General features: G+C 45.1%; 2 protein-coding genes and 1 long non-coding RNA gene across 4 annotated transcripts; all 3 read left to right on the top strand.

Moving 5' to 3' along the window:
* Window positions 1–675: 675 nt before the first annotated feature.
* Window positions 676–11042, top strand: LOC118364561 (tubulin beta chain-like). The gene is made up of 5 exons (XM_035746202.2): window positions 676–806; window positions 6009–6117; window positions 6282–6392; window positions 6611–6855; window positions 10014–11042. The coding sequence occupies exons 1-5, from the start codon at window positions 750–752 to the stop codon at window positions 10827–10829; spliced, it is 1338 nt and encodes a 445-aa protein (XP_035602095.2). The 5' UTR covers window positions 676–749; the 3' UTR covers window positions 10830–11042.
* Window positions 11043–12230: 1188 nt separating this feature from the next.
* Window positions 12231–27358, top strand: LOC118364071 (mediator of DNA damage checkpoint protein 1). 2 transcript variants are annotated; one of them, XM_052489732.1, is made up of 10 exons: window positions 12231–12286; window positions 12861–12999; window positions 13544–14173; window positions 14299–14377; window positions 14552–15984; window positions 16327–20120; window positions 24200–24361; window positions 24550–24732; window positions 24983–25108; window positions 26083–27358. In XM_052489732.1, exons 2-10 carry the CDS (start codon window positions 12873–12875, stop codon window positions 26404–26406), a joined length of 6858 nt encoding a protein of 2285 aa, XP_052345692.1. In that variant the 5' UTR covers window positions 12231–12286; window positions 12861–12872; the 3' UTR covers window positions 26407–27358. The 2 variants fall into 2 exon arrangements, with proteins under 2 accessions (XP_052345692.1, XP_052345691.1); XM_052489731.1 differs by lacking the exon at window positions 12231–12286 and adding an exon at window positions 12322–12683.
* Window positions 21933–23829, top strand: LOC127914305 (uncharacterized). The gene is made up of 3 exons (XR_008087966.1): window positions 21933–22063; window positions 23145–23232; window positions 23723–23829. It is a non-coding gene; the product is annotated as an uncharacterized LOC127914305 (long non-coding RNA).
* Window positions 27359–27725: the final 367 nt, after the last annotated feature.

The following is a 27725-nucleotide window of genomic DNA, read 5'->3' as shown; positions in this document are numbered from 1 at the left end:
CATGTAAATAATATTGTCTTTGTTATAATCTTTTAAAACTAAGTAATAGTCTTTGCTGTATACTGCAAACCTTAATAGATAAGAATCACATATTGGCAAACAACTTGAAAATATATTTCTCCATTGCTGTTCAGAATGTGTGATTGGTTATACTGTGTCTTAATAGCCTGGTTAAATATGAATTACATTTAACTTGTAAAAATATGTTTTTGTTAATTTTTGTGCAATGATTTCAGAACCATGGGATAGTACCAGACTATTTAAAGGTGTGTTGCTGGGTATGTACGACACAATCCTATCCAAAACTACACATTTGGTTTGTAGAGACCCTACTGAGTATTTTCCACCCCACTTTAGCTAAGACAGGTAGAACAGTTCTCTCTCTACAGCCCAATATTCTCAACATACCAATGTCAACATTGTATTTTTTTTCCATTATTGGTATATATATATATATGTTTTTTTTTTTTATGATTAAATCATATTTTTGATTTGTTTTCATAAATTACTCAATGCATTTTCTTGATTTCACAATAGAGGTGTCCAGTGAATAAAATGCATTATCTTTTGAATTAGTTATCCACATTGCAATGTTTTGAAATGCGGCCTTTTATTTTGAAGGTTTCCTCATTACCGTACGAAAATGACATCATTGTTTGTGCTGATGGCCAAAACCATTGTCCATACTAGTTCGGTTGGGTCTTCATGGTTCACTGTCTCTTTGTGTCTCAAAATTTCTCACAGTCAAGATGAGGGAAATCGTGCATATCCAAGCCGGCCAGTGCGGTAACCAGATTGGGGCCAAGGTAAGAACCTATACATTCATAATCCTAATTGTGAACTTCTATATGTCGTCTAACTGTTGCAGTTTAATAGATTTTGTTTTTGTCCGGTTGGATTTGATACATCAGATTAGTATATAGCGCGAGATGAGACCACTATGCTTTTTAAAAATTCATCACAAAAAGTGGTAGTGGCTTCATTTTTAAACTTAATAATAAAACCTTACATCCTCAGTAATACAACTACAATGGTTTGGATAAATGTATTGAATTGACCGTCTATAGTATAGTAAAGGCTTGTTTCAAATTAATCAACACAACTGAAACCTACTACAAAGAATGGATAATCATCCAGTCACATTCACCCTATTAGGCTACCATTTTATTTGGAGACTATTAAGCCTATTGCAATATTATTTTATACAATATGCAGAGTTAATTGGGTGTGTGATTGCTACCATTTGTTAAAGTATTGTAACTCCACAATTAAAAAATATTTGATAAATGTATGTGTGTGTGTGAGCCGGTGTGTGGAATTGCGATGTGCAATTGTCTAGGAATATCGGTTTAACAGGGTTCTCTGACTGTCGGGACAGGATTTATTTCTCACCACCGGACGTTTCTGCGTCTGCAGGTCGCATTAAAGCTGCTCTCGCATGATTGTCTGAACTCAACCTATTATTCCCGTGTCTAAGTCTGTCAAACTGCAATGGTGACTTGCCCCTTTTACCTGCATATGTGAGAAACTTGCGTTCAATATAATGGTGACTTGCCCCTTTTGCCTCGCATATAGGAAACTTGCGTTCAAGACAATCACATCTATTCGTGTAGCCTGCTATGCGCAAGAGCCATATGACATGTTTTCCTTCATATATTGGATCGATATATCGATTCGATTTATTCCAGCAGGGCGTGTAGATGCTGACAGAGTTTTCCATTGGTGTGTGAGAGGTGGTGCAAAGGAGTATTCAGAAGAGTGGGGCGTGCATAATTTACAATGATGGAAAGGGGATAAAATGCATTTCGAGAGGGCTGTCAGTTGTTTGGGCTTTACCAAATTGGAGAGACAAAATGTTTGTTCACTTTGAGATAATATTATTTATTTTGTAGGGAATGACTGGTTTGTGTTAGTGGTCCATTTCCCATGTACAATAAGCCTTGACATCATCAGATAGAAGTACCCCAACCCCACCCAGTCTCTCATAGGCCTATGGGTGAAACTGTTTGACAGTCTTTCTGGTTGAGAGCTCATATAGGCCTAAAATGGAGGACATAATGGTCCAGTCAGACCAATCAAATCCATATTCTCTGTATCAGGTTGTCATGCCTACCCCAGGTCCATGGTTATTATAGAGCCACAGAACCATACCAAGCTCATTCCTTCTTCAGACACACAGTACAGCTCATCATTATCATGATGGCAGAGGTGTTTCCCGCTGCTCGCGGTGATTTGAATCATGTCCATTTAAAAAGCAGGACCGTACAGTAGCACTGCCCACCTCATCCTAATCAATGTCTGTCCTCCCCTAACCAAATTAGGGGCGGATGGGGTGGGGGAGGGACATACAGACAGAGGAAACAGCTGATGTAACAGACGGTGAAGTCACTGGGTTCAACACCGATTTAATCTGATACTACTGGAGGAAGAGAGACAGACAGAGATGAGAAGAAAGAGCTAGAGAGAGTGATGGACAAGAAGGGGAGTGTGTAAGAAAGAGAGAGAGAGGTGCCCTATGAATAAAACATTTTCCTTTGGATTACGCCGTCTATTCTTTTCATTCAACGTTTCTTTAGACTGAGAAGTCCTATTGAAACAATGAATCTCTTTTTTTGTAGGGAGACTTGGCCAAGAAGGCAGCTCCAGTATACAGGTTGATGATACAATCAGGTCATACATATACATCGTATGTCTCTGAGATCAATACAATTTCACATTCAATTGAAATCCACATTGAATGTAAACTACTTCAATGGACAGTGAACCTCACTGGTGTCCATGTAACTGTTTGTCTAGTAAAGCGTTAGTTAGAATAACATTACTGTTGGTCTGACAGAGAGGACGCTACCCCCACTAGGGTGTCATTGGGTTGGATGGCCACCGGCCGGCTCTGACTGACAGCCCAGTTGAAGGCATAGGAGAGTGGGTGCGGCACCGTCCGCTTTCCTGGCCATTGTTCCCATTCTTTCAAAGCAATTATTCTCATTTCTCCCTGATAACCATCTATCCTATCTATGGCTGTCCCTCACTCATCCTCTTTCTCTGACTCTCTCCCTCTCTCTCTGTCTCTCGCTCTCTCTCAGATTAAGGTCACTTGGTCATATTGCCTGAGCCTACAGGGTTTATCAAAACACTGATTGCTACTGTATATTGAGTCCATACAAATCTCTCTTACTGATCTGATATACAGACTGTTTATCCAGATTATCCCAAATCCTTCCTTAATGCTGCTGTTTACAGAAAATCAGCAGAGACACCGACATAAACAAATGTCTGAAACAAAAGGTCACACAGACACACACACACAATGCATACTCCTCAAGGGCTGAACTAGACATGATTACAGATCTAGAGATGATCAGCTTTCTCAATGAACTCTGACTGCATGCAAATGGATTTCATTAAATAACACTATTATAACCATCTATCTCAGTCTATGAATATTTCAATTGACCCAGGACCGACTTAGTGATTTGGAGGCCAGTCTTTTTATGGAATTATGGTAAAGACGTAATTTAACTGTACAAATATATTACCTTTTAATGTGCCATGAACACAACCAGTCATGATGTTTTCATCTGATTATCACTTAAAAAAGTAGGTTACCTTTGCACGTTCATTCAAAAATAATTCCAGGATCTGAACAGAGCACTGTGCACCTGCCAACTTTTCTTCAATTCGCAAGTGACCGAAACTATCTGGAGAAAGCATCCAAGTGAGCAAAACAGCGCCCCTCTGTCTTACTATATGTAGCCCATGTGTTTGATGCTGTCTGGCCAAAAAAGAGTATGACATGCCATAATCTTTATTGCTGCAGAGCATCACATACATGGGCTACACATACATGGGCTACACATACATGTCCTCTGCCTCGAAGACGATGGCAGTATTATCAGCTGCACCTGTCATTTTACTAAATAGTCTATGGGCCCAGGGATGGGTTTCTATTAAGGTAACATGGAATTGTTAGCTTAATAGTCATGGCAAGGATCATTTATCTATTTGATTTAGAATTTTAGGACCCCTGTAGGTATAAAACAAAATACAAAAATATAAATGCAACATGTAAAGTGTTGGTCCCATGTTTCATGAGCTGAAATAAAAGATCCCATAAATGTTCCATATGAACAAAAAGCTTATTTCTCTCAAATGTTGTACTCATATTTGTTTACATACCCATTCGTGAGCATTTTTCCTTTGCCAAGATAATCCATCCACCTGACAGGTGTGGCATATCAAGAAGCTGATCACTACACAGGTGCACCTTGTGCTGGGGACAATAAAAGGCCACTCTAAAATGTGTAGTTTTGTTATACAACACAATGCCATGGATGTCTCAAGTTGAGGAAGCGTGCTATTGGCATTCTGACTGCAGAAATGTCCACCATAGCTGTTGCCAGATCATTTTCATTTCTCTACCTTAAGCCACCTCCAACATCGTTTTAGATAATTTGGCAGTACATCCAACCGACCTCACAACCGCAGACCATGTGTATGGCGTCGAGCAGTTTGCTGGTGTCAGTGATGGCAGTGGGGTTATGGTATTGGCAGGCATAAACTACAGACAACGAACACAATTTTGTTTTATCGATGGCAATTTGAATGCACAAAAATACTGTCAAGAGATCCTGAATCCCATTGCGAGGCCCATTTTTCTTTTAAGGTATCTGTGACCAACAGATGCATATCTGTATTCCCAGTCATGTTAAATCCATATATTAGGGCCTAATGAATTCATTTCAATTGACTCATTTACTCCTTTGAGCCGTAACTCAGTAAAATCAATGAAATTGTTGCATGTTGGGTTTATATTTTTGTTCAGTACATGAAACATTAAATTTGGCCTTACTGCTATTAGCCCACAGACACGCATTGAACAACAGATGCATACATGTAAAAACAGTCAAACATTTAGTAAAAAGGAAGTATGTTTTGAAGTGTTTTGAATCTATGTGAAAAAATGCCCTGCTCATGATGGTGTGAGGCCTGCGACAAATTGCCTCTTCTGTCCACCAGTGGATTGACCACTCTATGGTGTTACATTCAGTGCTTGATTTGGTCCGGAGCTGTCAGTACCGGAGCTGACAGTAACCGGAGCTGTCCGTACCGGCACTTCTAATTTTTGGGAAATTGCGTTCCAGCTCCTCTACAAAAGTAAAAGTAGCCTATTGCTGATCCAGATTCACACACCGAGGCCAAATAAATTGAGTAGGCTATTTGAGATTATGTAGATTTAAAATGCGCCAATTTGAATGCACATGATGCGCTGTTCCTAGTTGTTAAATGAGGGTTTGTAAAGTCATGGAAATTAGTTTAATAATTTCATGAAGGCACACTTAAATATTATCAATCACTTCAAAATGTACATATCAGCCATTATCGGAATGACCTTTCAGTGCGTGTCTGTGTGTGCTGCGTGTGTACCAGTGCGAATGGACCGTTGCTTAAGGAGAGAGAGCGCGACATTTCAGCAGCAGGTATAAAAAAAAAGCAACTTGGGGAGTGGAAAATTACTGGTGAGACCTTAGAAAACACTGGAACGAGTGTCTCTCCTGCAAGTTTGTAAAACTGTATATGCATGGGCTTGGTCTCATGAGTAGAAGGTATTGATGTAGGCAGTTACATCACTAGGGGTTGACTGCAAGCATATTAAACAACTTGGACTTTTTCTATTTTGCAGAACTCAGGAGAGACATCAGTTGTATGTTTAATGATTGATCTTTGACTTCTGTCTACAGCTGTATTTTGATTAAAATTGTTAGGATTTATAAGTGCACATTTTGAGTATTCCTTATTTGTTTTAAGTACATAATGGAGCCCAGAAAAGTGGAACCAACATAATAATTTAATAAAGACAAAAGTATATGGTTGTAATGTTGAAATATTTTATATCAAGCTTGCCATCCATCATTCAGTTACTGCAGGCTTTTATTCAAGCCCTGGTCTAACCACAGTGTGGCATATGAACCTAGGAAACTGATGTGCTGTCATCAATTGTGTGTCTATAGTTCTGGGAGGTGATCAGCGATGAGCACGGGATTGACCCCACAGGCACCTACCATGGAGATGGCGACCTGCAGTTGGACAGAATCAGTGTCTACTACAATGAGGCAACAGGTACTACACTCCTAAATTGCCATGATCCTGCCACATTTTAATATGAAGCATATTTAACCCAGTCTATATGGCTATGCTGGTGGAGAGTTGTTTTAGTAATGGTTTCTTGCAGTTTTCAGCTGATGTCTTTTCCCTCCTCTCCTCTGTCTCTGTCTCTCATGGAGGTGGTAAATATGTGCCCAGGGCTATCCTCGTGGACCTTGAGCCTGGCACAATGGATTCTGTGAGGTCTGGACCCTTTGGACAGATCTTCAGGCCAGACAACTTTGTATTTGGTAGGTGGACATACAACCTGTTTGTAGGCAATGGATGGGGATGGATATAACAGAAAATGTGAAAAATATATGTTAGAACTAGGCACCCAAGAGAACCCAGTAGAATGTAATCATTTATTAGTGGGGGGGCTATTGATTATCATTACTAGATTTGTTTCATATACAATATAAGTGAGATGTCTTTTCCTTCCTATTACTCCCTTCCCCCCTTCCTTCAGGCCAGAGCGGTGCTGGTAACAACTGGGCAAAGGGCCACTACACAGAGGGAGCAGAGCTGGTGGACTCTGTCCTGGACGTAGTGAGGAAGGAGTCAGAAAACTGTGACTGCCTGCAGGGTTTCCAGCTCACCCACTCCCTGGGTGGAGGCACGGGGTCGGGTATGGGCACCCTGCTCATCAGCAAGATCAGAGAGGAGTACCCTGACCGCATCATGAACACCTTCAGCGTGGTGCCCTCACCAAAAGTACTATCATGTCAGCCGTACTTGCAATTCAGACCGCTGCAACCATTTGTGCACTGAATTATCAGAAAATAAGAAACCCATAAATGTGTATTGTTCAAATGTGTTTAATATCTTGCAGTCATTTTTTTTGACTATGTACACTATCGTTCAAACGTTTGGGGTCACTTAGAAATGTCCTTGTTTTTGAAAGAAAAGCAAAACATTTTGTCCATTAAAATAACATCAAATTGATCCGAAATATAGTGTAGACGTTAATGTTGTAAATGACTATTGAAGCTGGAAGAGGCTGATTTTTTAAATATTGTTTATTTTACTTAAAAAATATATTTTTTTAGCCCTTTTTCTCCCCAATTTCGTGGTATCCAATTGTTGTAGTAGCTACTATCTTGTCTCATCGCTACAACTCCCGTACGGGCTCGGGAGAGACGAAGGTTGAAAGTCATGCGTCCTCCGATACACAACCCAACCAAGCCGCACTGCTTCTTAACACAGTGCGCATCCAACCCGGAAGCCAGCCGCACCAATGCGCCAGAGGAAACACCGTGCACCTGGCCACCTTGGCTAGCGCACACTGCGCCCAGCCCGCCACAGAAGTCGCTGGTGCGCGATGAGACAAGGACACCCTTATCGACCAAGCCCTCCCTAACCCGGGCGACGCTAGGCCAATTGTGCGTCGCCCCACGGACCTCCCGGTCGCGGCCGGTTACGACAGAGCCTGGGCGCGAACCCAGGGACTCTGATGGCACAGCTGGCGCTGCAGTACAGCGCCCTTAACCACTGCGCCACCCGGGAGGCCCCGGAAGCGGCTGATTTTTTTTTAATGGAATATTTACATAGGCGTACAGAGGCCCATTATCAGCAACCATCACGCCTGTGTTCCAAGGCACGTTGTGTTAGCTAATCCAAGTTTATAATTTTAAAAAGCTAGTTGATCATTAGAAAACCCTTTTGCAATTATGTTAGCACAGCTAAAAACTGTTGTGCTGATTACAGAAGCAATAAAACTGGCCTTTAGACTAGTTGAGTATCTGGAGCATCAGCATTTGTGGGTTCGATTACAGGCTCAAAATGGCCAGAAACAAATAACTTTCTTCTGAAACTCGTCAGTCTATTCTTGTCCTGAGAAATGAAAGCTATTCCATGCAAGAAATTGCCAAGAAACTGAAGATCTAGTACAACACTGTGTACTACTCCCTTTACAGAACAGAGCAAACTGGCACTAACCAGAATAGAAAGAGGAGTGGGAGGAGCAAGAGGACAAGTACAGTACATTAGAGTGTTGTCGTGACGTTGTATTAGTTAATATGACGACTGTTGCTCATCAAATGATTAAAAGTTTCTAATTGCGTGATTACCTGAATCAAGCAGTTATTAACTCATTAACCTGGGGCACCATGGGAAAACAAGTTTTTATTGAGTTTCTATTTCCCAAATGAACTCAAAGAATATCAGAATATCGATTTTACAACAGCCGCAAATTAACCAGTTACCTCTACAATCTCGTTCTGAACGTCGTATAGTCTGTGAATCTGCACGGACCCGGGTCTCACCAATGAGTTCGGACCCGGGTCTCACCAATGAGTTCGGACCCGGGTCTCACCAATGAGTTCGTACCACCCCAATCTTAGTTGAATAATTATTTACGAGAAAGCTAAAATTATGATAAAAGATACACATAGACAAAACACATTGTAGGCTATTTATTAGAACTTAGTATAATGGGCCAACACACTATGTCGCGTGTTACCCAAAATGGGGATTTCAAAGAGAGAGACAAAAAAGAAAGTACACGAGAAATATACATTTGGGTGAATTTGTCAGCTATGCTATTCTAACCCTAGCCTTGCACCAAACTGCCACTCTTATGGGTCAGAATATAATGATGTAATTACGTGGGGAGGACCTCCGAGGATTCTCTGCGTGGACCGTTCAGGCTGCTCGATGACGCACTTTCCCGGCTCACCTTTCTGGTCGTCCTCACGATGTCAGCATCCTTTTGGCTTATGAGTCTGTTCCCTCACCCTTGCTCTGGAATGGGTCTTCTGAGGACCGACAGCTCTGTAGCTCAGAGCTCACAGCATAGGGATGAAACCGTTTAGATACACTGATTCGCTGGGATTGGATGAAAGGGGGGGGGGTCCGGCTTGAATTCACCCGCTTAGACACAGTTACTCCTCCGTAGCTTGGGTAGAAAAATATTTCTTTGTCTTTAAACTTGTGTTGCGTTCTGGGTTCGTTTACTTTTTAGACCGTGGCTGCAGCTTGGGACACATAGTTTTCTCTGGAAATTCTTTACTCACAGGTTTTATACCCTCGTGTCAGAAGTGGGCGTAACCGCCTTTAGGGCAATTCTCTGGGCATACCAAGTTATGAGGACAAGGTCTAGATTTTAAGCAAATCCAATTTTAGACAACTAACTTCACATTTAATCTTTCCCAAAACATTCTCTTTGATTTGGATATTTTCCATACAACGTACAATGTATAAACATCAAACATATACTGGGAAAACTCTTCACGTTACAATGTTTTCATAATAATGTCATCTATTAACCTTTAATAACAAAACAAAAATGACATACCTTTTCATATTCCATCTATCGTCATGACCACCATTGTGGCTGACGAAAACCATTGTTCCAAAGTCCCTTTATTTCATGTTTAATGTTCTGAGGCTGGTTCTCCATAGTAACAGGACAAAGGAATTTGTCTGTGGCCTGAGATTTACCAGGGGCGTGAGGGGTCATAAACCCCCCACATCTTCAGACCCCTAGATCTCTCCTCCTCTGTTGGGGTTGAGAGATAATCTGTAGGGTTGTGGTCTCCTGCAACCTGACCTGATCAGGACAGTCATGACAGTGTCTAGTTTGAGAAACAGACAAGTCCTCAACTGGCAGCTTCATTAAATAGTATCCGCAAAACAACAGTCAACATTAACAATGTCTACACTGTATTTCTGATCAATTTGATGTTATTTTATTGTACAAAAAATGTGATTTTCTTTCAAAAACAAGGACATTTCTAAGTGGCCCCAAACTTTTGAACCGTAGTGTATATTGAGTGTGTCTTCATTTTTTTAATGCTTCAATACAAATGTACTTGATGAGGTGGATAATATAAAGTACTTTAATCTCTCTCTCTCTCTTTGTTTCTTTCCAGGTATCAGACACAGTGGTGGAGCCCTACAACGCCACCCTCTCCGTTCACCAGCTTGTGGAGAATACAGACGAGACATTCTGCATCGACAACGAGGCCCTTTATGACATCTGCTTCCGCACGCTCAAACTGACCACGCCCACCTACGGTGACCTCAACCACCTGGTGTCAGCCACCATGAGCGGCGTCACCACCTGCCTGCGCTTCCCTGGCCAGCTCAACGCTGACCTTCGCAAACTGGCCGTCAACATGGTGCCCTTCCCCCGTCTGCACTTCTTCATGCCCGGCTTCGCCCCCCTCACCAGCAGGGGCAGCCAGCAGTACCGTGCCCTCACCGTGCCCGAGCTTACCCAGCAGGTGTTCGATGCAAAAAACATGATGGCAGCCTGCGACCCTCGTCACGGCCGCTACCTTACTGTGGCCGCAGTGTTCCGGGGCCAAATGTCCATGAAGGAGGTGGACGAGCAGATGCTTAATATCCAGAACAAGAACAGCAGCTACTTCGTGGAATGGATCCCCAACAATGTGAAGACCGCTGTCTGTGACATCCCACCCCGGGGTCTAAAGATGTCTGTCACCTTCATCGGCAACAGCACAGCCATCCAGGAGCTGTTCAAGCGTATCTCTGAGCAGTTCACTGCCATGTTCCGCCGCAAGGCCTTCTTGCATTGGTATACTGGAGAGGGCATGGACGAGATGGAGTTCACTGAGGCAGAGAGCAACATGAACGACCTGGTGTCTGAGTACCAGCAGTACCAGGACGCCACCGCTGAGGAAGAGGGAGAGTTCGAGGAGGAGGCTGAAGACGATGACGCTTAAAGACAGCTTTGAAGATGAAGATTGTATTTGAAAAGCCAAATGAAGCTGTGAAACCACATGGGGACAAAAAACAACCTCAAAGTAACTTAGAAGCAAGAAAAAGTTAAAGGGGACCTAAAACCAATGTTGAGCATTTAAAAAAAAATTGAATGGGAAATATTATAGTAATGTAGACACACCCCTTGTGACTGCGAATAAATGAGCTAATGTTCATCTCTTGTCCTCATTTTTCCTGTACCAATAGGCATACTGTTTGACTGACAGATGTTATAAGTTATCATTCTATCCACAATGTGAAATCTGAGATAGAAAGATATGTGTTTTTTGGTGAGTACTGTGAGTGCTTTAGTCACAAAGTTTGATACACTAGGGAGGCTGTTGATGCATACCATCATCATGTGGTCCTTCTGTGGCTCAGTTGGTAGAGCATGGCGCTTGTAACGCCAGGGTAGTGGGTTCGATTCCCGGGACCACCCATACGTAGAATGTATGCACACATGACTGTAAGTCGCTTTGTATAAAAGCGTCAGCTAAATGGCATATTATTATTATTATTATTATCATGGGCCAGAGATGAGGAAAGTTAGTTATATCATTGGAATAACAAACTCACAGCATGTGAATGAACACATTCTTCCATTAGGAAAACATATTACAGGCCCAAATCAGCGCTATTCCCGCTATGACAAGAGTAGCATCTGGATAAGATTAAGTGCAGCAATAAGGCTTGAACTGCCTCAAAATGGAACAAAACTATGAATATTCATGAACACAATAGAATAGGCCTATATTAGTATTGGTGCAATAGCCAGAAAATGTATATTTAAGAATGGTTTGCTATTACTCTTCCCATTTCAATTGTTATAATATGAAAGGAAACAACATAAGGGAACGTTAATGAGTTGGGAAATGTGTACACCGTTTAATGTATTCAAATACTACACGTTCATAAAAGAAACAGAGAACAGACACTAGAGAGGGGAAATGGATGTGTAAACACGGATGAAAATGATACCGGATCCCAAACTATCCGAATAATAATGGCAAGATTCACTCCTATTCCTATAATAAAGTAAAATGTCATTGGATCGCTCCGAATGAGGAAAAGGCGCTTTAGTGGAGATACTACACGCCCCTTTGTCTTTACAGCGCGGTAAAAAAAAATGTCGAATTCGTATTGCCGGGTGCCCAGGGGCAGGCGGAGGTTTTAGACCATTCCATTGGTCCTTCCGTGAAACCTCGAGTCACTCGTAGCGCCAAGAAATGCCCAAGTCATTCCTTTCATGTCCAATCAAGTCCTTTATAATAATGATCGAGGTTATGTTACCCAATCATCACAAATCAGAGCATAACTGACAGCCGTTTCGATCAATAATATTATGGTCCCACCCACCGAAGGCGGGCAGATATTCTACCGGAAATGCACATTGTTTTTCATTGTTCGAAAGGCATGCACGGTAAGTGTGCAGTTTTAAAGAAAAAGTGAATTTCCATAAACAATGTGTTCTATTAACAGTTGCACACATGATTGAGACATTGCTCGAGTATTTGTAATTCACTGGCATTTGATGATTGCTTTAGCAATTACCTTTGCTGTCCTGTATTTTATACAGACATTTCCCAGACTCCAGTCCAGAGACATGACATGAACTGGACTGTGGACTAGATTGCTAACTCGCTAACGTTAGACCATTAACGTGCCTTTGAATGATCGAATTTGTAACTAACTTTAACGTATCGAGCTGTATTCAAAACGTTAATTCATGACCACGATTACCATTTTTTTATGTTACTGATCAAATTGCTTTATCCACTAACGTTAGCAAGTTATCTGCCCACCTAGCTGGCTTGAAGGTAAAACGTGTTCTTTATGGTAATTGGTGGCCTTGTTTACTGAATAAGTGACGGATAGTCACATTTAGAAACGTTCTGCTAACTATTCTAACGTTAGTGCATCCTGATAAAACAATCTAGTTGTCAAACTAATGACTGTTTTGCTGCCATGTTTTCTGTCCCTTTGGCTGATTTTAGATTGAATTGTGAATGGAGGCAACACAGCTGATCGATGACTCAGTATTGGAAGAGTCAGAGGAGGAGGAGGATGGAGCGATGCGAGGAGAGCCACTGGCCAAACTCAGGGTGTTAAAAAATAAACACATCACAGAGACTGGTGAGTAGAGCCCAGATATGTCCCCGTCCTTTCTATAATCTTTTAACCTTTACAAATATGCCTAGACTTGTACAACATCTCGCATTGCTGGCATTTTGTAGCATGCATTGCTTTCCCTCTTACTTTGTTTAATCAACACAAGATTTGAGATATTCAGCAGGTAGTTTAGCGGTTAGAGCGTTGGGCCAGTAACTGAAATGTTGCTAGATTGAATCCCCGAGCTGGCAAGGTAAAAATCTGTCGTTCTGCTCCTGAACAAGGCAGCTGACCCACTGTTCCCCAATAGGCCGTCATTGTAAAGAAGAATTTGTTCTTAACTGACTTGCCTAGTTAAATAAAGGTTAAATAAAAAAAATATATATACAAACTTGTTTGTCAAAGTATTTCATGAAATAATTATGTCAGTTTATGACATGTTTATATTTGCTGCTAAATGCAGTATTTTATTGATACTCCTCTCTCTCTCTCTCTCTCTCTCTCTCTCTCTCTCTCTCTCTCTCTCTCTCTCTCTCTCTCTCTCTCTCTCTCTCTCTCTCTCTCTCAGAGTTGCCTCTCTACCAGGGAGAAAATGTGTTGGGTCGAAACCCAGACTCCTGCTCCCTGCCCCTTGTGGCCCGCTCCGTATCCAAGCAACACACCATCATCTCCATCTCAATGTTTCGCGGCAACCGTCGTCACGGCAACGTTGCCGCCATGGAGACAGAGGCTTTAGTGTGGGACCTGGGCAGCATGAACGGGACAAGGAAGGGCCGGACCAAACTGACCCCTCACGTCCGCTACGCTCTGACCGAGGGAGAGTGTGTGGTAATAGCTGACATCCCCTGCCAGTATGTCTCTGTGGACCAGAGGGGGGGACAGGGGCACATGCAGAACCCGACAAACGCACACTCTGGAAGGGGAAGGAGGTCAGGGCCAGACAGGAAGGCCCAGCTCAGAGGAAGCCCTAGCGGCCAAGGTCTGGGACGAGAGACTGGCACACCGAAGACTGAGGGTAGAGGAGTTAATGGAGAGATTGGGGCACCATCGTTGACTGAGCTGGGTGGAAAGGGTCAAAATCTGGCCAAACCCCTGTCGTTTGAACAAACCCCCACACAGCCTGAGAGGACACTGGTGCCTGAATCTGACTCTGATGGAGAGCGAGAGGGACGGAGAGACAAACGGGGAAAGTACTTTGGTAAAATGATGTTTTTATTTCACTTGCTGTAATCTCAACACATGGTGCTCTCATCTAGCTTTGTTGCAGTGTTTTGTAAATACCTATTTCTCTCCTTTCTCTCTCTTTTGTTCTTTCTCTGTTAGTCTCTGATTCTGACTCGCACATGTCCAGTCCCACCTGTTCTACATTCCTCAGTCCTACAAACAAAGTAATTCCAGAGAGGTAAAATTCCCATCCATCCATTCATTTACACTTCAGTAACCTGATATCATCACTGAACACTTAAGTATTGAATTATATTTTAAACTATAAATATATCATATATATTAGAATACAGTGGATGTTTGTATTCCGTTGTTTTCAAAGTGAAGTCTCCTTTCCTTGTATGTCTAACAGTGAGGACGAGAGCCCCATCACTCCCTCCTCCTCTGCTAAAAACAGACCCAAGAAAATAGTGAGCTTCAGTGAGGAGGAGAGCGACATGGATGGACCGAGACAGCAGCCCAGGAGAAGAAGAGCACAAGTGATAGTGGACGACAGTGAAGAAGAGGAGGAGGAGGAAGGCACAGAGGCACTAGGAGAGAAGGAACCTGGGAAAAGGACAAGAGGAAAGGAGGATGTGTCAGTGGTGAACCAGGTCAGTCAAGCTGAGAGAGATCGATTAACCCCCTCTGCACCAATGGTGTCTACAGAGGACACGTTTAACATGGACAGTGACACAGACGTAGAGGGAGAGGAGGAGATGGGGCTGTCTGCACCTGTAAACGCTGTTAAGCCACCAGCCGCAACAGAACCTCCTACTACAGACTCTGACCCAGGCCAGATCCACATGGACAGTGATACTGATGTAGAGGAAGGGGATACTATGGACGGTGACTCTAAGTTAATGCTAACTGCTGCTGATGTGGAGAAGAAACCAGTAGATTCTGTCCCAGTGGTGCAGCCAACAGAGATCCACCTGGACAGTGATACAGACGTGGATGATGATGATGTTGTTGTGTCAGACAGTGCTACCAATGTTACCTCCTTCATATCCGATCCGGCTGAGAAACCAGACGATCCTGCCCCTGCAGTGCCACCCGTAGAATTCCACCCAGACACTGACACAGATGTGGAAGAGGAGGACACAGACACACATTCCAAAACAGTTCCAGAATCAGATTCTAGTGGGATCAGAACAGGGATTGCTGCTCCCCAGGAGATCCTTTTGGACAGTGATACTGATGAAGAAGACAGCCCGTTTACCCCTCCGGCCAGCAGCAGAACAGCGGAGCTCCTTAATCCACCCACCAGTGTAGGACCTGCAGCTGCTGCTCCTCTAGAGATCAGGTCTGACAGCGACACAGACTTAGAGGAAGACGCCACACAGACCATGAATCTTCCTCCTAATGTCACCACGGTAACGGAGGATGCGATGTTAGCGTCGCGACAGGCCGTGCTTCCATCACCCACAATAACAACAACAACCGGTGCTGTTACCAAGACATTCGCTCTCAGGTCTCAGGACTCTGATGCTGACACAGATGCTGAGGAGGAGAGGTTGGAGACCAAACCCCCCCGGTGTCGGCCCCCAGCAGGGATGGTCCCGGAGTCGGACCTCAGTGAGCCCAGTGACTTCATGGTGGACAGTGATACGGAGGAGGATGGACCAGGGAAGGCAGGCCAGGGACAGACTGCATGTCGGCTCAGAGAGGGGGCAGCTGGCCCCGGGCTGCTCCCCCTGGGGGGTTCCCCTGGCCCTCATCAGATGTGCTCCACCCCTTTGGCATCGTCAGTACAGGAGGAGATGGAGACTCAGGCCTTCTTCTGTCCCTCTGACCCCTTCAGACGTAAGTCATGGATTGTATGGTTTGCATCTTAAATCACACCCTGATTCCTATGTAATGTACTGCTTTTGACCAGGGTCCATAGGGCTGTACGTTTGTTTATGTGTGACTCTGTGCTGTTGTTTTTGTCACACTGCTTTGCTTTATCTTGGCCAGGTCGCAGTTGTAAATGAGAACTTGTTCTCAACTGGCCTACCTGGTTAAATAAAGGTAAAATAATAAATATAGGGAATAGGGTGCCATTTGGGACTTAGCCATGGACTTTGACAAGAGATGATACATTTCCAGTGGAAACTGAATCTGCCGTATTCATTTGTAACCTGTCTCTCTATCTTTCCTCCTCAGGCCCAGCTCTCCCTCCTGTGCTGAGTTCTACAGCAGCATTGTCCTGCTCTGCATCAGACAGCCTGGAGGACGATGACTTTGTGGTGGCCGAGACCCAGTCATTTGTGTTGGAGGCCCAGAACCAGGGCCATCAGAGCAGCCTTCCAGTGGAACCAACCCTGGATGCTACGCAGCCCTACGGTCTGGAGCCTTCCTTGGGGGAGGAACGGGAGGTGCAGCCCAGCCGAGGCTCCTTCCAGCTGGGTCTATCAGACAGCAGCCACCTCCAGGCCAGGGACCAGGCCTCAGAGAGCACCCAGGCATTCAGCTTCCCAGATGGGGATTCTGACCTGGAGGCCACCCAGACCTATGGATCTGGAGGTGGGAGAGAGGAGCCTGGCCTGGGTCAGAGGTCTGCGGTGTTCAGGAGGAACAGGCAGGTGGACTTTGTCCTGGAGGCAACACAGGCTTATGCTGCTCAGCCTCGCAGTGACACAGAGGAGAAAGATGAGGAGACGCAGCCCTTGGAGTTCCCCACCCCGTCTAATGTTGCTACGACTGAAACCCTGCCCATGTCTGCCTATGAGGAAGAGGACGGTGAGGAGGAGGAAGATTTGGTTGGGGCCAAGCCCCTGACCCCAGTAAGGAGAGGGAGATCTGGAGGAGCGAGGGAGAGAGAGGAAGAGGAGCAGGAGACCCAGACTGGTGAGGTGCTGACCAACCAATACCTCTCCACAGCTCAAACTCTGGACATAGTCCAGGAGAGTGATGATGAGGAAGAAGCCAAACCAGACTCGCCCAGAAGAAGACGGACCCAAAAACAGACAGTAGACGAGGAAGAGACACAGACTGTTGGATCCTACCTCTCCACTGCTGAAACCCAGCCCATGTTTACTGCTGCTGCTGCTGAGGATGATGACAATGAGGAGGAAGAACTCAAACCTCCATCACCCAGAAGGAGGGGAATGTCCCAGAGAGGGAGAGTAGAAGAGGAGGAGACACAACCTAGTGAGTTCCTCACCAGCTCCCACATCTCCACCGCTGAAACTCAGCCTATGGCTACTTGTGACACTGAGGAAGAGGAGGCGGAGGACACCAAAGCTAAAGGACAGGCTCAGAGAGAGCGAGGGAAAGAGTCGGAGCCTGGGACAAGCGGTTTCAGCAGTAGAGGTAGAAGAGGAGCTAGAGGAGGAGAGGAGGAGAACTCTGAGACTCTGAAAACGCAGATGAGAGGGAAGGGGAAGGCTGTGAACACCGCGGGAGGCGGAGGGAGGAGAGAGGTGTTGCCTGAGGAGGAAGAGAGTGAGAAAGAAGAAGAGGCGGAGGTGGTTGAGCAAGGGAGGAGGGGAAGAGGAAGAAAGAGTGTGAAACAACAGAAAGAGGGAGAAAAAGAAAGACTTGAGGAGGAAGAGGGAATAGAGAAGGAAAGACAAGAACAGGCTGAGAAGGAACGGTTGCAGAAGGAACAGGTAGAATCAGAAAGGGTTATGAAGGAACAACAGGACAGAGAGAGCATGGTACAGGAACTTAAAGAACAAGATGAGAGATTAGAGAGGGAGAAAAGAGAAGAAACAGAAAGGATGGAGAGGGAGAAAAGAGAAGAAACAGAAAGGATGGAGAGGGAGAAAAGAGAAGAAACAGAAAGGATGGAGAGGGAGAAAAGAGAAGAAACAGAAAGGATGGAGAGGGAGAAAAGAGAAGAAACAGAAAGGATGGAGAGGGAGAAAAGAGAAGAAACAGAAAGGATGGAGAGGGAGAAAAGAGAACAGGAGAAAAGAGAAGAAACAGAAAGGATGGAGAGGGAGAAAAGAGAACAGGAGAAAAGAGAAGAAACAGAAAGGATGGAGAGGGAGAAAAGAGAAGAAACAGAAAGGATGGAGAGGGAGAAAAGAGAACAGGAGAAAAGAGAAGAAACAGAAAGGATGGAGAGGGAGAAAAGAGAAGAAACAGAAAGGATGGAGAGGGAGAAAAGAGAAGAGGAGAAAAGAGAAGAAACAGAAAGGATGGAGAGGGAGAAAAGAGAAGAAACAGAAAGGATGGAGAGGGAGAAAAGAGAACAGGAGAAAAGAGAAGAAACAGAAAGGATGGAGAGGGAGAAAAGAGAAGAAACAGAAAGGATGGAGAGGGAGAAAAGAGAAGAAACAGAAAGGATGGAGAGGGAGAAAATAGAACAGGAGAAAAGAGAAGAAACAGAAAGGATGGAGAGGGAGAAAAGAGAAGAAACAGAAAGGATGGAGAGGGAGAGGAAAGAAATAGAAGAGAGGAACAGACTGGAGAGGGAGGAAAAAGAGAAGCAAGAACGATTGGAGGTAGAAAACAGGGAAAGGGAAGCGCTTGAGCGATCGGAGAGAGAAAGGGTGGAGAAAGAGAGGATAGAGGGAGAACAAGCAGAAAAGCAAAGATCGGAGAAAGAAAAAATGGAAAGGGAAGAGAAGAGAAAACAGGAGAGAGAACTATTGAAGAAGAAAAAGGAAGAGAAGGAGAGAAACCTGAAAGAAAACCTGGAGAGTGAGAAGAAGGAAAGAGAAAAGAGGGAAGCCGATGATAAAGAAAAGGAGATAAAAGAACGACAGGCAAAGGAACAAGGAGAAAAACAAGCCAAGATAGACAACGAAAATGAGCTAAAAACATCCAGGAGAGGTCGCAGAGCAACAACCAGGAGAACCGTCACGGTTCCACCCACAACGGAACCACAACCTGAACTTAATATTCTGTCCAGCACACCAGAACCAGTCCCAGCTAGTATAACTAGGTCTCGCTCCAACTCTTCCAACTCTGTCAGCTCTGAGAGATCCAGCATGGGGAGCAGAGGGAGAGGGGGCAGGAAGACCACCAGCACCACAGAGCCAGCCCCGGGTCCAGACAACCCCACCCGCAACAGCACCAGGAGAAGGACGTTGGTAGGGACGGTTGTGGCTCCCCCTGCTGCTGTGGAGGTCACAGTGCAGGACATTCTCTCCAGCGAACAGTTTGTTGCCAGGAGAACCCGCTCCAGCTCCACCAACTCCCACAGCTCCACCAACTCGGAGGTCTCCACCTGTATTGTGGATAGCGTGAGCTCAAAGAAGAAAGGGAGGGGAGGAGGCAGAAGGAGGAAGACTGGAACAGAGTCTGTCTCTCCCAGTAACAGGCAGAGTGAGCAGCCTCCAGCCCACAAGCCCATGGCCAGAGGCAGGAGAAGCCAGAAGGTTGAGGATGATGGTCCACACCCTGTTATTAATGAGAAGGCTGATTCTCAGGAGGCTGGTGGTACCACTAGAGGGCAGAATAAAACTGCCAAAACCAATGAGCCAGACCCTGTAGTAGCAGATGAAGAAACCACTCCAGCCCAGGTAACAGAGGACTCCCCCGCTCCTAGAGGGAATGGAAGAGGCCGGGGCCGAGCCGGCCAGAAAGACAACACACCTGAATCCACCACTACAACAGCAGGAGGGGACACTCCAAGTGAAGAGGGAGTGGGGTCTAAAACAGGTGGGAGAGGGAAAGGGAGGAAGAGGGGGCTGGAAGAGGAGGAGGAGGAGAACAGTGGGTTCAAGGTTCCCCGGAGGAAAGCTAAGGTTCAGCGGGGAGGGAGATGCAGGGCAGCAGAGGAGGAAGGAGAGAAAGAGGAGAAACATGCATCCACTCCAGCAAACAGGAGCAGGGCCTCCACTGCACAGGTGAAAAAGATAGCAGAGGAGGAGAAGAGTATGGAGGGACAGAGTGAGGAGATGGAAGAGGAAGAGGCTGGTGCTGTGCAGAGGAAAGTCCGAGGCAGGCAGTCGACGGTTCAGATAAAGAAGAAAGAGGAACCTGTTTTGGACTCTAATTCTGTGGTAATGTTCTCTCTCTCTCTTTCTCTCTCTCTCCATCTGCTCCCTTCTAATAGACAAGCCCTTGAAAAGCTTTGCACTCAATTTCTGTCCACACCCAGCTCCACTCTCTTCATACACTGACTCAGCCATTTCCCACTAGAGTAATGATTTCAATTAACATCATTCAGTGACTCCCAAGGCATCCATCTCTCTCTCTCTCCCTCAGCCATGGGAGTACTCTGACATCTCTCTGTCAGTTAGGAGTACTCTGACATCTCTCTGTCCGTTAGGAGTACTCTGACATCTCTGTCCGTTAGGAGTACACTGACATCTCTCTGTCAGTTAGGAGTACTCTGACATCTCTGTCCGTTAGGAGTACACTGACATCTCTCTGTCAGTTAGGAGTACTCTGACATCTCTCTGTCCGTTAGGAGTACACTGACATCTCTCTGTCCGTTAGGAGTACACTGACATCTCTCTGTCCGTTAGGAGTACTCTGACATCTCTCTGTCCGTTAGGAGTACACTGACATCTCTCTGTCCGTTAGGAGTACTCTGACATCTCTCTGTCCGTTAGGAGTACACTGACATCTCTCTGTCCGTTAGGAGTACACTGACATCTCTCTGTCCGTTAGGAGTACACTGACATCTCTCTGTCCGTTAGGAGTACACTGACATCTCTCTGTCCGTTAGGAGTACTCTGACATCTCTGTCCGTTAGGAGTACACTGACATCTCTGTCAGTTAGGAGTGCACTGACATCTCTGTCCGTTAGGAGTACTCTGACATCTCTGTCCGTTAGGAGTACTCTGACATCTCTGTCCGTTAGAGTACACTGACATCTCTCTGTCCGTTAGGAGTACTCTGACATCTCTGTCCGTTAGGAGTACTCTGACATCTCTGTCCGTTAGGAGTACACTGACATCTCTGTCCGTTAGGAGTACACTGACATCTCTGTCCGTTAGGAGTACACTGACATCTCTCTGTCCGTTAGGAGTACACTGACATCTCTCTGTCCGTTAGGAGTACACTGACATCTCTCTGTCCGTTAGGAGTACACTGACATCTCTCTGTCTGTTAGGAGTACACTGACATCTCTCTGTCCGTTAGGAGTACACTGACATCTCTCTGTCCGTTAGGAGTACACTGACATCTCTCTGTCCGTTAGGAGTACTCTGACATCTCTGTCCGTTAGGAGTACTCTGACATCTCTGTCCGTTAGGAGTACTCTGACATCTCTGTCCGTTAGGAGTACACTGACATCTCTCTGTCCGTTAGGAGTACACTGACATCTCTCTGTCCGTTAGGAGTACACTGACATCTCTCTGTCCGTTAGGAGTACACTGACATCTCTCTGTCCGTTAGGAGTACACTGACATCTCTCTGTCCGTTAGGAGTACACTGACATCTCTCTGTCCGTTAGGAGTACTCTGACATCTCTGTCCGTTAGGAGTACTCTGACATCTCTGTCCGTTAGGAGTACACTGACATCTCTCTGTCCGTTAGGAGTACACTGACATCTCTCTGTCCGTTAGGAGTACACTGACATCTCTCTGTCCGTTAGGAGTACTCTGACATCTCTCTGTCCGTTAGGAGTACTCTGACATCTCTCTGTCCGTTAGGAGTACTCTGACATCTCTCTGTCCGTTAGGAGTACTCTGACATCTCTCTGTCCGTTAGGAGTACACTGACATCTCTCTGTCCGTTAGGAGTACACTGACATCTCTCTCTGTTAGGAGTACACTGACATCTCTCTGTCTGTTAGGAGTACACTGACATCTCTCTCTGTTAGGAGTACACTGACATCTCTCTGTCTGTTAGGAGTACTCTGACATCTCTCTGTCCGTTAGGAGTACACTGACATCTCTCTGTCCGTTAGGAGTACACTGACATCTCTCTGTCCGTTAGGAGTACACTGACATCTCTCTGTCTGTTAGGAGTACACTGACATCTCTCTGTCTGTTAAGTACACTGACATCTCTCTGTCTGTTAGGAGTACACTGACATCTCTCTGTCCGTTAGAGTACACTGACATCTCTCTGTCCGTTTACTCTGACATCTCTGTCCGTTAGAGTACACTGACATCTCTCTGTCCGTTAGGAGTACACTGACATCTCTGTCCGTTAGGAGTACACTGACAGTACACTGACATCTCTCTGTCTGTTAGGAGTACACTGACATCTCTCTGTCCGTTAGGAGTACACTGACATCTCTGTCCGTTAGGAGTACACTGACATCTCTCTGTCCGTTAGGAGTACACTGACATCTCTGTCCGTTAGGAGTACACTGACATCTCTCTGTCCGTTAGGAGTACACTGACATCTCTCTGTCCGTTAGGAGTACTCTGACATCTCTCTGTCCGTTAGGAGTACATGACATCTCTGTCCGTTAGGAGTACTCTGACATCTCTCTGTCCGTTAGGAGTACACTGACATCTCTGTCTGTTAGGAGTACTCTGACATCTCTCTGTCCGTTAGGAGTACACTGACATCTCTCTGTCTGTTAGGAGTACTCTGACATCTCTCTGTCTGTTAGAGTACATCTGACATCTCTCTGTCCGTTAGGAGTACACTGACATCTCTCTGTCGTTAGGAGTACACTGACATCTCTCTGTCCGTTAGGAGTACACTGACATCTCTCTGTCTGTTAGGAGTACACTGACATCTCTCTGTCTGTTGTACACTGACATCTCTCTGTCTGTTAGGAGTACACTGACATCTCTCTGTCTGTTAGGAGTACACTGACATCTCTCTGTCCACTGACATCTCTCTGTCTGTTAGGAGTACACTGACATCTCTCTGTCTGTTAGGAGTACACTGACATCTCTGTCCGTTAGGAGTACACTGACATCTCTCTGTCCGTTAGGAGTACACTGACATCTCTCTCTGTCTGTTCTGTCTGAGTACACTGACATCTCTCTGTCCTGTTAGGAGTACACTGACATCATCTCTGTCTGTTAGGAGTACACTGACATCTCTCTGTCTGTTAGGAGTACACTGACATCTCTCTGTCTGTTAGGAGTACACTGACATCTCTCTGTCTGTTAGGAGTACACTGACATCTCTCTGTCCGTTAGGAATACACTGACATCTCTCTGTCTGTTAGGAGTACACTGACATCTCTCTGTCTGTTAGAGTACACTGACATCTCTCTGTCCGTTAGAGTACACTGACATCTCTCTGTCCGTTAGGAGTACACTGACATCTCTCTCTGTTAGGAGTACACTGACATCTCTCTGTCTGTTCTCTGTCCGGAGTACTCTGACATCTCTCTGTCCGTTAGGAGTACACTGACATCTCTCTCTGTTAGGAGTACACTGACATCTCTCTGTCTGTTAGGAGTACTCTGACATCTCTCTGTCCGTTAGGAGTACACTGACATCTCTGTCCGTTAGGAGTACACTGACATCTCTCTGTCCGTTAGGAGTACACTGACATCTCTCTGTCCGTTAGGAGTACACTGACATCTCTCTGTCCGTTAGGAGTACACTGACATCTCTCTGTCCGTTAGAGTACACTGACATCTCTCTGTCCTTTAGGAGTACACTGACATCTCTCTGTCCGTTAGGAGTACACTGACATCTCTCTGTCCGTTAGGAGTACACTGACATCTCTCTGTCCGTTAGAGTACACTGACATCTCTCTGTCCGTTAGGAGTACACTGACATCTCTCTCTGTTAGGAGTACACTGACATCTCTCTGTCTGTTAGGAGTACTCTGACATCTCTCTGTCCGTTAGAGTACACTGACATCTCTGTCCGTTAGAGTACTCTGACATCTCTCTGTCCGTTAGGAGTACACTGACATCTCTGTCCGTTAGGAGTACTCTGACATCTCTCTGTCCGTTAGGAGTACACTGACATCTCTCTGTCCGTTAGAGTACTCTGACATCTCTCTGTCCGTTAGAGTACTCTGACATCTTTGCATAACAGCCCTAGTAATGAATTAAGTGGTTCAATGTGCGTAACTGTCAGTTTGTATACACCCTGTATTACTGACTAATGATACTGTCTCTCTCTCTCTTTCTTCCTCCTCTCTTATCTCCTCCCGCTCACTCTCTTCCTCCTCTCTCTCTTCTTCCACCCCCTACTCCTCTGCTTCAGGTGCCCCAGACCCCTACAGGTAAGGGCAGAGGTAAACGTAGGGCCCCTGTGGAATCATCACCACTAGCCAGGACCCCTCGCTCCTCCTCTGCCTCACCCCTGTCCTCCCTCTCCTCCCCTGGGACACTGAGCCCAGCGAGGGCCGCCACGCAATCCTACAAGGTAAGCTAATGGACATATCTGTGCGTGTTTAGTGTGTGTGTTTAGTGTCTGTGTGTGTGTTTTGTGTCTGTGTGTTCGAGCATAAATCTCTGATGCACAGTTGTGTATGTGGGTTTTGAAAGCCCTCCCTTCCTCTGCCTCATCCCTCTCTCCCTCCTGTCCTTCTCTCTTTGACCCCCCCCTCTCAGGTGTTGTTTACAGGAGTGGTGGATGAGGAGGGGGGGAAGGTGGTGTCTTGTCTGGGGGGCAGCCTGGCGAAGGGCGTGGCTGACATGACCCACCTGGTGACTGACCGGGTCCGACGCACCGTCAAGTTCCTGTGTGCTGTGGCCCGCGGCGTGCCCGTCGTCACCACCGATTGGCTGGATAAGGTTAGTCCCCACCACCAGGAAGTGAAGATGGACATGAAGATTGTAAAAATAGAATCCACATCACTGTTATGTGTAATGGGATGGTTGGAGTTCTTTCAGGAAGTGCTTTTGTACAATTGGGGACAATTTTGTACAAGAACTTCTGAGACATTTTTCTCTTAGTGTAATGACTATCTGATCATGGTTGGAGTCAGAGCCTTGTTTTAGCCTCAAACCCTTCCCCTCTTTCTCTGCACTCTCCCCCCCTCAGTGTGGTAAGGTGGGTCGTTTCCTACCTACTGACAGGTACCTGGTGAAGGATAGGGAGCAGGAGATCAAGTTCAGCTTCTGTCTGGAGGAATCACTGAGGACCGCTAGCACCCAACCTCTACTACAGGTACACACACTCTCCTCTCCTCCATCCATCCATTTGCCCAATTCATCCCTTTATGTTTGTGTGTTAATGTCCCAACTCTGTGTGAGAGTGCATGTATCTTTGTGTCTCCCATCCATGTTTATTCAAATAGGCAATGCGCACCCCCCTAGGAGAGCGCAGGCACTAGGCAAATAATGACTCATAGGAACCCAGGTATTGTTCTGCATACATACATTCTCCTGAGTCATTTAGATGGGTTTGTCACTGTGTGAACAATCCACACTTCCCAATGGCCTCCTTTTATCTACGACTACACACCATAGACTGTTGAAAAGACAAGACACACTAAAGCCGTGTCCTGAGATGATGGGTTTCTGTATAATCAAAAGGTATTTGTCACATGCTTCCTGAACAACAGTTGTGGACTACTGAAATGTTTACTTACGGACCCAACAAAGCAGAGAGAAAGAAAATAGGTAAACATGTAATAATAAAAGTAATAATAGATACATAACGAGTAATAATAACATGGCTGTATACAAGGACTACCATTCCCTAGTTGATGTGCAGGGGTAAGAGGTAGATACAGTGCATTCAGAGAGTATTCAGTCCATGACCTATTCCACATTTTGGTATGTTAAAGCCTTATTCTAGAATATATGTTTTTCAAATGATCATTTCAGTCTACACACAATACCCCATAATGACAAAACAGGTTTTTAGATTTTTTTGCAAATGTATTAAAAATCAAATGAAAACAGACCTTATCACAGGCAAGCTGCACTAACTATTAATGTTGTGGTTGTGTTTAATGGGCAGCTCTCCCATTAACTCAGTTCTGACTGAACAGCAAGCAGGCTATTATCTATTATCTTATTCTTTCCTTTTTACTTCCTGTTTATCAAACTGTCTTCTTAGCCTTAGTGAACGCACTGATTTGTACATTTTAAAGGGGAAAATGAAACTCCAAATAAGAGCATGCCCTCTCCTCTCAGGGTTATGAGGTCCATGTGACCAGGTCAGTGTTGCCAGAGCCAGCCCAGATGAAGGACATCATCGTCTGTAGCGGAGCTCACTTCCTCTCCAAGATGCCCTCCACTCAGAAGGCCCAGGCCCGGACCCTAGTGATATCGTGTGGGGAGGACTGGTCTCTCTGTGCTCCTGCACTCTCTGCTTCTCTCCCCGTCCTCAGTGCTGAGTTCCTGCTAACTGGTATATTACAGCAGAGAGTGGACCTGGTAACCCATGTCCTCTCAGCCCCCAAACCCAGGGCCCAGCCAGGAGCCAAAGGCCAGGCCAGGGGGAGGAAGAGAATGTAACAAAGACCAAACTCACCTGGGTGGTATTCATTAGTGCATACTGTAGCAAAACCATATGCAACAGAAAACCAACACTAGTGTTTCTTATTGGACAAGTGCAGGTAATCCCTCCCTGTTTTAGTGTGTGTGTGTGATGGTGTGTGTGTGTGTGTGATAGCATGCAGCACCCACCTCCATCTGTATAGAGAACAGTAGCAGGACCAGGCCTCAGAGGAGTGGTAACTACAGTACTACCACCCTGGAGGGGCTGGAGACCATTAGACACCTGAGAGAGGGGAGGATTCGGATGTACAAGAGACAGTGGCAGCATCCCAAATGGGACCCTATTGCTTACTTTTGACAAAGAGCCCTGCACTATGTAGGGAATAGAGTGCTATTGGTGACACAGACGTAAAAGGCTGTTGAGAGGAGACATCCACCTGTATGACCAACTAGACTAGATAGTTGAGAATGTATTCACTCTGATAAGAAGACAAACAAACCCAAGAGATGGACATCTATTCCTATGTTTATGAGGGTAGAGAGAAAATACATGCAGAGAAATGCTCTGAATATATTTGTGTTCCTAAAAAATGATATAAATATGAGTTAACATAGAGGAGTCTGAGTAATAGATGAGATCATTCACTGCCTATCCCAGTCATTTATTTGATGTCTCTTCCTCTTTTCCTGTCTTCCTCCCTCTCCTGATCCTTTATCTATACTGATTAAAAGCCATCCTCTCGCCTTTTGTATAAAGATAACAAATATATATGTTAGTGCCTATTTTACGAGGATAGTGTTGAATATACCAGGTATCTGTCTTCACCAGCTGTGATTGCTGAAGAGACATGTCTTCAATCTTAGAAAAAGGACCGAACGGATTATCTTAATGCTGCTCTTCCATTTACATCTTTGTATGTCTAGGAGTTATGTGTCTTTATTTACTGACCAATAAACCTTTTGTACCGAACCTCTGAGTGATTTGTTAAATTGTGTTTGTATTTTTTGGGGGGTGGGAATTTCTTATGCCATATGTTTAGATGTTTTATCATATTTTGGCTACATGCCATTTCATGAAGTGTTTTTAGGCCAATTATTGGCAGTCAATGGACGAGTGTTTACTGTGTTCTGTCACTTCATTTAGGCTAGGCATAGTCTGGGCTTTGGGATGTTTTAATAGATATACTCGATTGAGGTTGAACTAAACCCCTTGACACAGCCTTCACTTCTACCTCTCAGCTGAGTAGCCTATACACAATGCAGCTATTATAACGTTTTGTTAAACGAAGATCAATTCCTTCAGTTAAAAAGACAAACAACCAGCAATCGTTGCTTTG

This window comes from Oncorhynchus keta, chromosome 31, assembly GCF_023373465.1.
Source record: "Oncorhynchus keta strain PuntledgeMale-10-30-2019 chromosome 31, Oket_V2, whole genome shotgun sequence".
In the NCBI taxonomy this organism is placed as follows: domain Eukaryota; kingdom Metazoa; phylum Chordata; class Actinopteri; order Salmoniformes; family Salmonidae; genus Oncorhynchus; species Oncorhynchus keta.
This window is presented reverse-complemented; position numbering and strand designations above follow the sequence as displayed.

Coding starts and splice junctions, on each gene's coding strand:
- LOC118364561 (XM_035746202.2), top strand. CDS start 750: ATGAGGGAAATCGTGCATATCCAAGCCGGCCAGTGCGGTAACCAGATT. Junction 807..6,008: donor GTAACCAGATTGGGGCCAAG/GTAAGAACCTAT, acceptor GTGTGTCTATAG/TTCTGGGAGGTGATCAGCGA. Junction 6,856..10,013: donor GCGTGGTGCCCTCACCAAAA/GTACTATCATGT, acceptor GTTTCTTTCCAG/GTATCAGACACAGTGGTGGA.
- LOC118364071 (XM_052489732.1), top strand. CDS start 12,873: ATGGAGGCAACACAGCTGATCGATGACTCAGTATTGGAAGAGTCAGAG. Junction 14,174..14,298: donor CAAACGGGGAAAGTACTTTG/GTAAAATGATGT, acceptor TTTCTCTGTTAG/TCTCTGATTCTGACTCGCAC. Junction 14,378..14,551: donor AACAAAGTAATTCCAGAGAG/GTAAAATTCCCA, acceptor TATGTCTAACAG/TGAGGACGAGAGCCCCATCA.